Genomic DNA, 12,027 nt, shown 5'->3' on the forward strand with positions numbered 1-12,027 from the left:
TGTTCAGCTGGGTTCCTGCGCTCTCCTGGACAGTTTGTTGAAGAATGGCTGCTGGTTGATTCAGGCCTTCAGCATGTTCTGTACCATTAAAGGCTACGACCTCCGTGAGTACACCACCACTATTATCTCCATATTGTACCACCATGTCAATATTATCTCCATAATGTGCCACCATGCCCTATTATCTCCATAATGTACCACCATGTCAATCTTATATCCATAATGTACCACCATGTCAATATTATCTCCATAATGTACCACTACGTCAATATTATCTCCATAATGTACCACCATGTCCTATTATCTCCATAATGTACCACCATGTCCTATTATCTCCATAATGTACCATCATGTCAATCTTATCTCCATAATGTACCACCATGTCAATATTACTCTTACATATTATGTCCATAATGTACCACCATGTCAATGTTACTGTGAGGGGCGTGGCCTGCGGGACTGCAGCAAGGTGGGATGTGCCAGGACCGGCTTCGAGATTAGCGACAGGTGCGTAGATGACACAGCTGAGAGTGTTTGTCTGATGACCTGTCGCTCTGTTAAAGGGAGCAGTCGGGAAGGAGAAGGTTGTTGATGGTCGTGGAGGGTGGCGAGTTGGCAGCGGAGCACGAGCGAAAGGCTGCAGAGAAACCAGTTGTGTGCTCACTGAGAGGGACGGACATTTGCTGAAAAGCATAAGGAACTATTTATTGCAAAATAAATCATTGTGTGCAAACATGACCGAAGCTGTCACGTCCGTCTGTGGTGATCCAAGGAACCCTGGGGAGCAAGACCTCCACAATTTGGCGCCCAACCTGGCTGGACCACCGGAGGTGGGGGAGGACGACCCCCTGACGGCTCTCGCGGGCGTGGTCGCTAAGGTGGCAGCGAGCAGCCGCCAACAGCTCGAGGTAGCCCGCCAACAGTGCGAGGTCCTGCGGGCGTTGGCGGACCAGATGGGCGGAGCACGGCCAATACCAACGGCTGTCTCCATACACCGCATGGGGGAGGAAGAGGAACCCCTTGCCTTTTTGGACATTTTTGCGGCCACGGCAAGAGCATGTGCGTGGCCGGAGGAAGAGTGGGGGAGGCGCACCGTGCAGCGCTCAGCCTGCCAGCGGCATCCAGAATGCGCTTCACAGACCTTAGGAGGGCGGTGCTGGACCGGACGGGATGCACCGTCGAAGATTACCGGCGCCGGTTACGGTCCATGCGTCTGGGAAAGGAGGACCGGCCATTCACCTTTGGTCAGCGGCTCCGGGACGCAGCGACGCGCTGGCTGCAGCCGGGAGAAGGAGATGGCAGGCTGCTGGATCAGATCATCCGGGAGCAGTTCCTGGAGGCGATCCCGACGAAGACGGCCAACTGGGTCCGGTACCACCGGCCCCGGGACCTGGCAGCTGCGGTGACCCTCGCCGAGGACCACCTGGCCGTCCACCGCGAGGTGCAACCGGCACCAACGGCGCACGGACAGAGCGTGCAACATAAGAAGGAGAGCGTAGAGCACATTCCCCACCTTAACCCGCGTAACACTCCTTCTGCTCTTTCTTCGCAGGTCCCGGCTGCTTCCCTCAGAACATCTCCCGGGCAGACGGCCCCTCAAACGCTTGGGCAGGCGTGCTGGAGGCGTGGGCGGCCCGGTCGCGCGCGTCAGGAACCTCAGCAGGTGGAAGTGGGGCGCGTGGCCGGGGTGGCCGGCCCTTCAGTGCCCTCCCCCGGCCCGGGTGAGACGTATGGTATCAAGGTAACAATACAAGGGAGTACATACCAGGCAATGGTGGATTCGGGCTGCGGGCAGACCATGATCCACCAGAACCTGGTTCGACCCGGGGCTTTGAGGCATGCCACACGGCTAAAAATCAGGTGTGTTCATGGGGATGTGCACGAGTACCCTATGGTGCCAGTAGAAATTTGGTATGAGGGACAAAAGCATAGGGTCGAGGTAGCTGTAAGTACGCACCTCTCGCACCCCGTAATTTTGGGCATAAATTGGCCGGGGTTTAACCGTTTACTGACACAATGCGTGGGGGTGCGTTCACGGACCGTAGGAAGGGGGAATATCCGCGCGGTTCTCAGTGGCGACGCGAGTCCATCCGACACTGCCGAGCGGGAAACGGCGGGGGCTTCGCGGGAGACCCCCCCGGCCCCCCACTGGCACCCAACGGAGGATTTTCCCCTTGAGCAGTCCCGTGATGAGACTTTGCGCGCGGCCTGGGACCAGGTGGATTACATCGACGGTCAGCTGGTGCGCCCGGGAACAGCGCGGGTATTTCCTCACTTCTCAGTTATTAGAGATAGATTATACCGAGTGAGCCGTGACACTCAAACAGGAGAGGAAATCACCCAGTTGTTGGTGCCGAAACGCCGCCGGGAAATGGTTTTCCAGGCGTCGCACTACAGTCCCATGGCTGGCCACATGGGGTATAATAAAACACTCAATCGGGTGATGGTCCGATTCTATTGGCCGGGCATCCGAGCAGACGTGCGCCGCTGGTGCGCTGCCTGCCCGGACTGTCAGCTGGTGAACCCGGCGGCCACCCCAAGGGCGCCCTTGCGGCCATTGCCGCTCATGGAGGTCCCCTTCGAAAGAATGGCTATGGACCTCATCGGAACAATTCCACCCGAGCACACAGGGCTATCGCTTTGTGTTAGTCCTGGTGGATTACGCAACGGGCTATCCCGAAGCAGTGCCTCTTCGCTCCATCTCTGCAAAGAGTGTAGCGCAGGCCCTGTTTCAGGTCATCTCCCGAGTTGGAATCCCGAAAGAGATTCTGACTGACCAGGGCACGTCCTTTATGTCATGCACGATAAAGGAACTGTACGGGTTATTGGGAATTAAAGCGATCCGCACCAGCGTGTACCACCCACAGAGACAGATGGGCTGGTGGAGCGGCTAAATAAGACGCTAAAAACCATGATCCGTAAGTTTACGCACAAGGACAAACCAAATTGGGATAAATGGCTGGATCCCCTAATGTTTGCGATGCGGGAGGTACCCCAAGCCTCCACAGGCTTTGCGCCTTTTGAGTTATTATACGGCAGGAAACCGCGCGGGGTGTTGGACGTGATTAAGGAAAGTTGGGAGGAGGGTCCAAGCTCCAGCAAGAACGAAATTCAGTATGTTATGGACATGCGAGCACAACTCCACACGGTGGGGCACTTATCACGGGAGAATTTGCTCCGCGCCCAGGAACGGCAGCAACGCACGTATAACAGGGGCACCCAGCTAAGAAAATTTTCACCGGGAGAAAAAGTACTTGTATTACTCCCAACATCCAGCTCAAAATTACTTGCGACGTGGCAGGGACCCTTCGAGGTCTCACGGTAAGTGGGTGATGTGGATTACGAGGTTCGACGCTCGGACCGGGGCGGAGACACTCAAATCTACCATCTAAACCTACTGAAATCATGGAGGGAGGCGGAGCCTGTTTCCATGGTGACAGTAGTGCAGGAGGAGGAGGAGCTGGGACCAGAGATCCCGCGCTCTGTCACGGCCCCTCCCCTACCCTGTGACAACCAGCTCACGTTAGCGCAGAGAGCGGATGTTGCCAAGCTGCAGCGGCGCTTTTCTGATGTGTTCTCCTCTCGGCCCAGGCGCACGAATCTCATCCAGCATCATATTGAGACCAGCCCGGGGGTTACAGTGCGATCTCGGCCATACAGGCTCCCCGAACACAAACGCAAAGTAGTTCGGGAGGAATTAAAATCCATGCTGGAAGTGGGGGTAATAGAAGAATCCCACAATGCGTGGTGCAGCCCCATCGTTCTGGTAGGGAAGAAGGATGGGTCTGTGCGGTTCTGTGTGGATTACCGCAAGGTGAACGAAGTATCACGGTTTGACGCGTACCCAATGCCTCGGGTCGACGAGCTCCTGGATCGGCTGGACACTGCTCGTTTTTTCACGACGCTGGATTTAACCAAGGGCTACTGGCAGATTCCCTTGTCACCAGAGTCCAAGGAAAAAACGGCCTTTTCCACTCCGGAAGGTTTGTACCAATTTGTGACACTTCCGTTTGGCTTGTTCGGTGCGCCCGCCACGTTCCAGCGCCTCATGGACCGGGTGCTGCGACCCCACGCTGCATACGCGGCCGCCTACCTGGATGACGTCATCATCCAGAGTAGCGGCTGGGAAGAACACATGCAGCGGGTGGGGGCGGTGCTCGAGTCCCTGAGGCAGGCAGGGCTCACCGCCAACCCGGCGAAGTGTGCAGTTGGCCGGAGGGAAGTACAGTATCTGGGGTACCACTTGGGGGGGGACAGGTGCGGCCGCAAGTAGATAAAACAGCGGCAATTGCAACCTGCCCAAACCCCAAGACGAAAAAAGAGGTGAGGCAGTTTTTGGGTCTGGCGGGCTACTACCGGAGGTTTATTCCCCGGTTTGCGGACCTGACCGGCCCAATAACTGAACTCACCCGAAAGGGGGCTCCAGATCTGGTTCAGTGGACGGAGCAGTGCCAGCAGGCGTTTGAGAGGGTTAAGAAGGCCCTCTGCGAGGAGCCGGTCCTGCACATGCCTGATTTTTCTCTCCCGTTTTGTCTGCAGGCTGACGCGTCGGGCAGAGGTCTGGGAGCGGTTTTGTCCCAGCAGGTGGAGGGCGTCGACCGACCCATCCTATACATCAGCCGGAAACTGTCCGAAAGGGAGGCAAGGTACAGCACAGTGGAGAGGGAGTGCCTCGCCATCAGGTGGGCGGTCGGGGCCCTCCGATACTACCTCCTGGGGCGCTCATTCAGCCTCTGCTCGGACCACAAGCCCCTCCAGTGGCTCCAGCGCATGAAAGATGCCAACGCGCGGATCACCCGTTGGTATCTAGCGTTGCAACCCTACAACTTCAGATTGATTCACAGACCGGGTGTACAGATGGCCGTGGCGGACTTCCTTTCCCTCACGGGGGGGGGGGGGGGGGAGTGGGCTCGGCCGGACAGCGTCCCGGCCTGAGTCTGGCGGTGGAGGTATGTGAGGGGCGTGGCCTACGGGACTGCAGCAAGGCGGGATGTGCCAGGACCGGCTTCGAGATTAGCGACAGGTGCGTAGATGACACAGCTGAGAGTGTTTGTCTGATGACCTGTCGCTCTGTTAAAGGGAGCAGTCGGGAAGGAGAAGGTTGTTGATGGTCGTGGAGGGTGGCGAGTTGGCAGTGGAGCACGAGCGAAAGGCTGCAGAGAAACCATTTATGCTCACTGAGAGGGACGGACATTTGCTGAAAAGCATAAGGAACTATTTATTGCAAAATAAATCATTGTGTGCAAACATGACTGAAGCTGTCACGTCCGTCTGTGGTGATCCAAGGTTCCTTGGAGCAAGACCTCCACAATTACTCTCACATATTATCTCCATAATGTACCACCATGTCAATATTACTATTACACATTACTCACCTATTACTTTTATAAAGTATGTAACTATTACTGTTACAAATGATGTCAATATTACTGTCATGACATCTATATTGAATTTATAAAAGCTATATTCGGTGGCGTTATGACATCTGTCTGAACTTAGATATTGCTTGAAGCCTGAATTTATATAAACATTATTATCATGTCCCACTAGGAAGACTTACTATACACACGCACACACACATATATGTATATGTTTGTGTGTGTGTGTGTAGTAAGTCTTCCAAGTGGGACATGATAGTATATGTGATGATATATATGATATATATGTGTGTGTGTGTGTGTGTGTGTGTATATGTATATATTAGGGGTGGGAATCTTTGGGTGTCCCATGATTTGATTCAATATCGATTCTTGGGGTCACGATTCAAAATCGATTTTTTTTTCGATTCAACGCGATTCTCGATTCAAAAACGATATTTTCCCGATTCAAAACGATTCTCTATTCATTCAATACATAGGATTTCAGCAGGATCTACCCCAGTCTGCTGACATGCAAGCAGAGTAGTAGATTTTTGTAAAAAGCTTTTATAATTGTGAAGGACAATGTTTTATCAACTGATTGCAATAATGTAAATTTGTTTAGCTATTAAATGAACCAAAAATACCGGTATGACTTATTTTATCTTTGTGAAAATATTGGACACAGTGTGTTGTCAAGCTTGTGAGATGTGATGCAAGTGTAAGCCACTGTGACACTATTGTTCATTTTTTAAAATTTTTATAAATGTCTAATGATAATGTCAATGAGGGATTTTTAATCAATGCTATGTTGAAATTGTAACTAATATTGATACTGTTGTTGATAATATTCATTTTTGTTTCACTACTTCTGGTTTGTTCTGTGTCGTGTTTGTGTCTCCTCTCAATTGCTCTGTTTATTGCATTTCTGAGTGTTGCTGGGTCGGGTTTGGTTTTGGAATTGGATTGCATTGTTATGTGTATTGTTTTGTTGGATTGATTAATTTAAAAAACATTTTTTTTCAAGATCGATTTTTTTAAAATGAGAATCGATTCTGAATCGCACAACGTGAGAATCGCGATTCGAATTCGAATCGATTTTTTCCCACACCCCTAATATATATATATATATATATGTATATATATATATGTATATATATATATATATATATATATATATATATATATATATATATATATATATATATATATATATATATATATATATATATATATATATATATATATATATATATATATATATATATATATATATATATAGTGGATCCTGCATTGGCTTTCTGCTGGACTCTGGTTGTTTGCCTCCTGCCGAGTTTTCTCCAGCACCTCTGCCAGCTTGTTGAACACTTGGTCGTGCCGCCATCCGACCCTGTGTCAGCACCATTTTGCAGCCTGACAGAACATGCTGGAGTGAGGCATTGATGGTCCCGCAGAGGTCGCAGGATTGCTCTGTGCCAAGCTATTGGTGGAGGTTTTTAGGGCTCGGTAGGGTGTCGTATGTTGCCCTGATGAGGAAACTGAGCCAAACCTGTGGCAGTTTCCAGAAATCTGCCCAGCTGATTGCTCGGCTTGAGACACCCTCCCAAGTTGTCCACCTCCCCTGCTGCCCCTGTGCCGCAGACCTCACTCTGAGCTCCTCCTGCTCAATCCTGGTGACTTCAGCAACAACAAGGTCCTTCCTCTCCTTCCTGCCTGCCTTGGACCATAGGATGGTTGGATCACTCCATCCAAGGCCTGCCCGGCCTGTCTGGACCATGCCCACGACTTGTTGGTGTTGCAGTCTCCCCATCGCCTTCTGGACCTCCTCCTTGGCCCTCCACTTCCTTCCATTCTCGACTCTGGCATTTGCATCCGCCACTGCCCTGTCGGAGGAGTCCCTTAGCTCCATAACCAGCCTTGCCTTCTCCTGCCTGTAGCCCAGGGTGATAGATTTCAGGGGTACCTGGAGTGAGTTCCATCTATACAGGCCAGCAGCTGAGAAGCACCGTGGCAGGCTAAGCCATTTTCGGATGAAAGAGTTGGCTTTTGCTTCCATCCGGCTTACGTCTGATGATGTGACTTCGCACAGCTTCAGAGGCCACATCATCCTTGGGTACAGGGTGAAGTGGTAACACCACACCTTGTAATTCCCAGGTAGCTGGCTTGCATCGATCTTGGACAGGCCCTTTGCTGGAGGATGATTTTTCCCATGTCCTTGTCTGAGAGACCAGGTGTATAGAGTCTTTCCAGGCTTCGGATGGGCTGATCCACGATGCGTGGGATGTCTTCTCTAGTGATGGTGAAGGTGACTCTGTCGTTTCTCTCCCCCTTTCGCATTGAGAGGCTCCTTGACTTTTGAGGCTTGAACTTCATCCTGGCCCAGGTGATCAGCTCATCCAGCCTCTTAAGTAGCCTGGATGTGCATGTGGCGGTTCGTAGCAGGCAGGTGATGTCTGTCCATATAGCCCCTTAGTGGCGGGAGCTTCTGGCCTGCAGGCAGCCGGACACCACCCACCACCTGCCTAGCACCGATCAGGATGACCTCGAAAGCTGCCACAAAGAGGATGGGGGAAATGGAGCATCCCATTGCGATCCCTACCTCCAGTTGTTGCCAGCCAGTGGTCACCTTCTTCAGTGCAAAGCACATGTGCATGTCCTGGAAGTAGATCTTGATCATGGTCTTGATGTTGTCTGGGATGTAGAAGAATTCCATGGCATAGTCTATGAGCAGGTGTGGCACTGACCCATAGGCATTGGCTAGATCTAACCATATGACGTGCAGATCTTTCTTCTCCCTCTTAGTGGTCTGGATCTGTTCCCAAATCATACAAGCATGCTCTACGCTGGAATCCCAGCTTTCTGGAAGCTGGTGTCAATGTAGTTGTTCTGCGTGAGGTAGGTAGTCATTCTTCTCGCCATCACAGAAAAGAAGACTTTTCCCTCCACATCCTGAACTGCTCGATGGTCTTGGCGTTCTGTTGTTTGGGAATAGAAACTGCCACTGCCCTCTGCCATTCAGATGGTATGGTCTGCTTAGTCCAGGCAATTCTCTTCAGGGTCCATAACAGCTTCAACACTCCTGGGCAGTCCTCATACAGCTTGTATGGTATTCCGTTCGGGCCTGGTGCTGAAGCAGATCTTGCCCGCTGGATCACCTGCCTGACCTCGCTGAGCTTGGGTGGTGATGTATCAAACAGGGCTGATGGTTCTGAGGGTCTGGGCACATACCCTGGGGAGCCTAGGGGGTTGTTCCTTGCTGGGTCACTGTACTGACTGCGGATGTGCTCCTCCAGTACTTCTGTGGAGATATCCAGGGTTCCGCTTGTCTTCTCCTCAAGGAGCCCCTGTGCATGCCGGAATGGATTCCTGAAGAAACTTGACCTTTCCTTCTCCTTCCTTTTTCTCCATCTTCTGATACGTTCTGCCCTCCGGAGGTTAGCGAGGCGTCTTCTGATCTCATCCCAGAGAGCTTTCAGGCCCTCCTTTTCAGACTCCTCTGCCTTCCTCCAACGCTTGCAGAGCTGCCTTCTGTTTGCCACCAGGTCATCAATAGGCTCACTCAATGGCGCCGATGAAGGCAGCCTCGGTGCTCTCGTGCGCTCTGTTTTGTTTGTTTTTGTGCATAAATTGCGTGTCCGGGTGCTCTTACACCCGCGAAGAGCTACAGAACATCAGATCCATCATCCCTATGGACTTATTACCAGTCACCTTAACGTCAGCTGCGGATTTGGTCCATTGTGTGATCAAAAGAGGGAGACCGCACCGAAGAGGGAATTGGCGGGCGCTCTTGTCCGCCTTCGCGGACGGGGATTACGCACGCCTCTACCAGGCATCTTTCTCTCCAACGTCCACTCACTTGCCAACAAGATGGACGAGCTAGCGTTGCTGATGAGAAGGAACAAGGACTTTTCCTCATCTTGTGTGTTGTGCTTCACGGAGACATGGCTGAGCGCAAGTGTCCCTGACAGCGCGGTGCAACTGGATGGCTTTAATCTTCTCCGCACGGACAGAGACGCGGCGCTCTCAGGCAAAAAAAGAGGCGGTGGAGTCTGCTTCTTTGTCAACAACAGCTGGTGTACAGACGTGACAGTGATTTTCAAACACTTCTCTCCTTCTCTGGAATATATCTTCATTCACTGTAAGCCCTTTTACTCACCGCGTGAGATTGTTTCATTCATTCTGGTGGCTGTTTACATCCCGCCCGGCGCGGACGTGCGTGACGCTCAGCGCACGCTTCCAGGACAGATCTTACATGTGGAACGGTCTTTTCCTGACTCTCTTGTTATCGTGCGTGGTGACTTTAACAAGGGAAATTTGAGCCAGGAATTACCAAAGTATAGACAGTTTATTAAATGCCCGACCAGAGAGGAGAACACGCTGGATCACTGCTACACTACATTGAGCAAGGCTTTTCATGCAGTCCCGCGCGGTGCTCTTGGACTATCAGATCATGTGATGGTGCACTTAATCCCTTCATACAGACAGAGACTGAAACTGGCTAAACCTGTTATGAGGACCATTAAGTGTTTCACCGCCGAGTCTGTGGACGAGTTGCGTGCTTGTTGGGAGACGACAGACTGGGAGGCAATTGGAGCGGCCACGGACAATCTGGACGAGTATACGGACACTGTGACCTCATACATACAGTTCAATGAGGCGCGCATCATTCCAACACGCACCAGGATTTGTTATAACAACGACAAGCCCTGGTTCACACCCAAGCTCCGACAGCTGTGCAAGAAGAAGGAGGCTGCGTGGAGAAGCGGGGACCGGAGTACATACAGAGAAGCGAAGTACCACTTCAACAGGGAAGTGGAGAAAGCTAAATCTGTGTACTCTAACAGTCTACAGGAACAGTTCCGCTCCAATGATTCTGCGGCCGTTTGGAGACGTCTAAGGGCCCTTACGAACTATAAGCCCAAAACCCCTCAGGCCCTGAATGACCGGACTCTCGCTCAGACTCTCGCTCAGGGCCTCAACACACATTACTGTCGTCATGAACGGCATTCAGCTCATCAAAGCCCTGCTCCCCCCACCATCACCCTCCCCACCAATGCCAGCACTTCATTAACACTAGAAGTCCCAGCATTTTTCTGTCTACCTAGAAGACCCAGAGAGGGGTCATTTGGCCCGACGCTTTTCCCGAATACACTAATCACTCATTTTGTTATGGTAATGAGGCTGTTAGGGGCAGTTTGTCTAGGTAGACAGAAAAATTATACATGTGGGAAATGCCGAAAGGAGCAATGGCAGTGCCAGGATTGTGAGTGACTGCTCAAATGTATGTCAGTCACGTTTACATGGACATGGTTTTTCATTCTTTGTAAATATGCTTTTTTCTTTGTAAATTTTTTTTTTTAAACTATTTTTGGCACACAAAAATAACAATTGCTTCTGCAACAACCCTCCACACCAAAACTGGGAAAACAGTTGCTTTTTCATTCTTTGTAAATATGTTTTGTTTTGTATTTTTTTTAACAATAAATGTCAGAGTGTTGATCCCTTCATTCTGTTGATCCTTGCAAAAACACACACAACCTACCTCAGAACTAAAGCTTGAGCTGTAAGGTCCCCTCCCCCACACAGGCTCAAGTGGCCCCCTGCCGTGTGCCACTAACAGCCACATTTTCATAACAAAAGGAGTGTCCACAGGGGGGACTAGGGGTCAAATGACCCTCTTGTGTGTTTTCTAGGTAAAAATGTCAATTGACCCTTCTCTGGGACTTCGCGTGTTAAAGGAGTTAAAGGACTCAAAGGACTCCAAGGACATCACAGGACTCCAAGAACATCATAGGACTGTAAAGGCCCTCTCCATCCGAGAAGAGGATGTAGGCCGGCAGTTCTTGAAGCTGAATACGCGGAAGGCCCCCGGGCCGGATGGTGTCTCCCCCTCCACTCTCAGACACTGTGCATATGAGCTGGCTCTTGTCTTCACTGACATTTTTAACACCTCTCTGGGGCTATGCTGCGTGCCGTCCTGCTTTAAGACCTCCACCATTGTCCCTGTCCCCAAGAAAGCACGGATCACAGGACTAAATGACTACAGGCCAGTCGCGCTGACGTCTGTGGTCATGAAGTCCTTTGAGCGCTTGGTCCTGCCCCACCTCAAGGACATCACCGCCCCCCTCCTGGACCCACTGCAGTTCGCCTATAGAGCCAACAGGTCTGTGGATGATGCAGTGAACCTGGCCCTCCACTTCATCCTGGAGCATCTGGACTCCCCAGGAACCTACGCTAGGATCCTGTTTGTGGACTTCAGCTCTGCCTTCAACACCATCCTCCCTGGACTGCTACGAGACAAGCTCTACCAGCTCAGCGTGCCCGACTCCCTCTGCAGTTGGATCAATGACTTCCTGACAGACCGAAGACAGCACGTGCAGCTGGGGAAGATTGTCTCGGACAGTCGAACTACGAACACTGGTACTCCTCAGGGCTGTGTACTCTCCCCCTGGCTCTTCTCCCTGTATACAAACTGCTGTACCTCCAGTCACAAATCCGTAAAACTGCTCAAGTTTGCGGAAGACACCACCCTCATCGGGCTCATCTCGGATGGCGATGAGACCGCCTACAGGAGAGAGGTGGACCGGCTGACGTCCTGGTGCAGCCTCAACAACCTGGAGCTGAACGCCCAGAAAACAGTGGAGATGATCATGGACTTCAGGAAAGTCAC

General features: G+C 51.5%; 2 protein-coding genes across 3 annotated transcripts in view; both read left to right on the plus strand.

Moving 5' to 3' along the window:
- Positions 1–12,027, plus strand: part of si:dkey-11f4.7 (piezo-type mechanosensitive ion channel component 2) — a 237,469-nt gene that overhangs the window by 115,197 nt on the left and 110,245 nt on the right. Inside the window, exon 37 of the mRNA XM_062057601.1 lies at positions 8–104. Coding sequence (XP_061913585.1) covers positions 8–104 — 97 coding nt within the window. The remainder of the gene's footprint in view (positions 1–7; positions 105–12,027) is intronic.
- On the plus strand, positions 235–5,192 carry LOC133656778 (uncharacterized). Of its 2 annotated transcripts, XR_009827157.1 has the most exons (3): positions 235–1,741; positions 4,540–5,023; positions 5,080–5,192. XR_009827157.1 is itself a non-coding variant. In XM_062057622.1 (2 exons), exons 1-2 carry the CDS (start codon positions 1,058–1,060, stop codon positions 4,933–4,935), a joined length of 1,080 nt encoding a protein of 359 aa, XP_061913606.1. In that variant the 5' UTR covers positions 235–1,057; the 3' UTR covers positions 4,936–5,179. The 2 variants fall into 2 exon arrangements, 1 of the variants encoding a protein (XP_061913606.1); XM_062057622.1 differs by having other exon boundaries at positions 4,540–5,179.

This window comes from Entelurus aequoreus, linkage group LG01, assembly GCF_033978785.1.
Source record: "Entelurus aequoreus isolate RoL-2023_Sb linkage group LG01, RoL_Eaeq_v1.1, whole genome shotgun sequence".
Lineage (NCBI taxonomy): Eukaryota > Metazoa > Chordata > Actinopteri > Syngnathiformes > Syngnathidae > Entelurus > Entelurus aequoreus.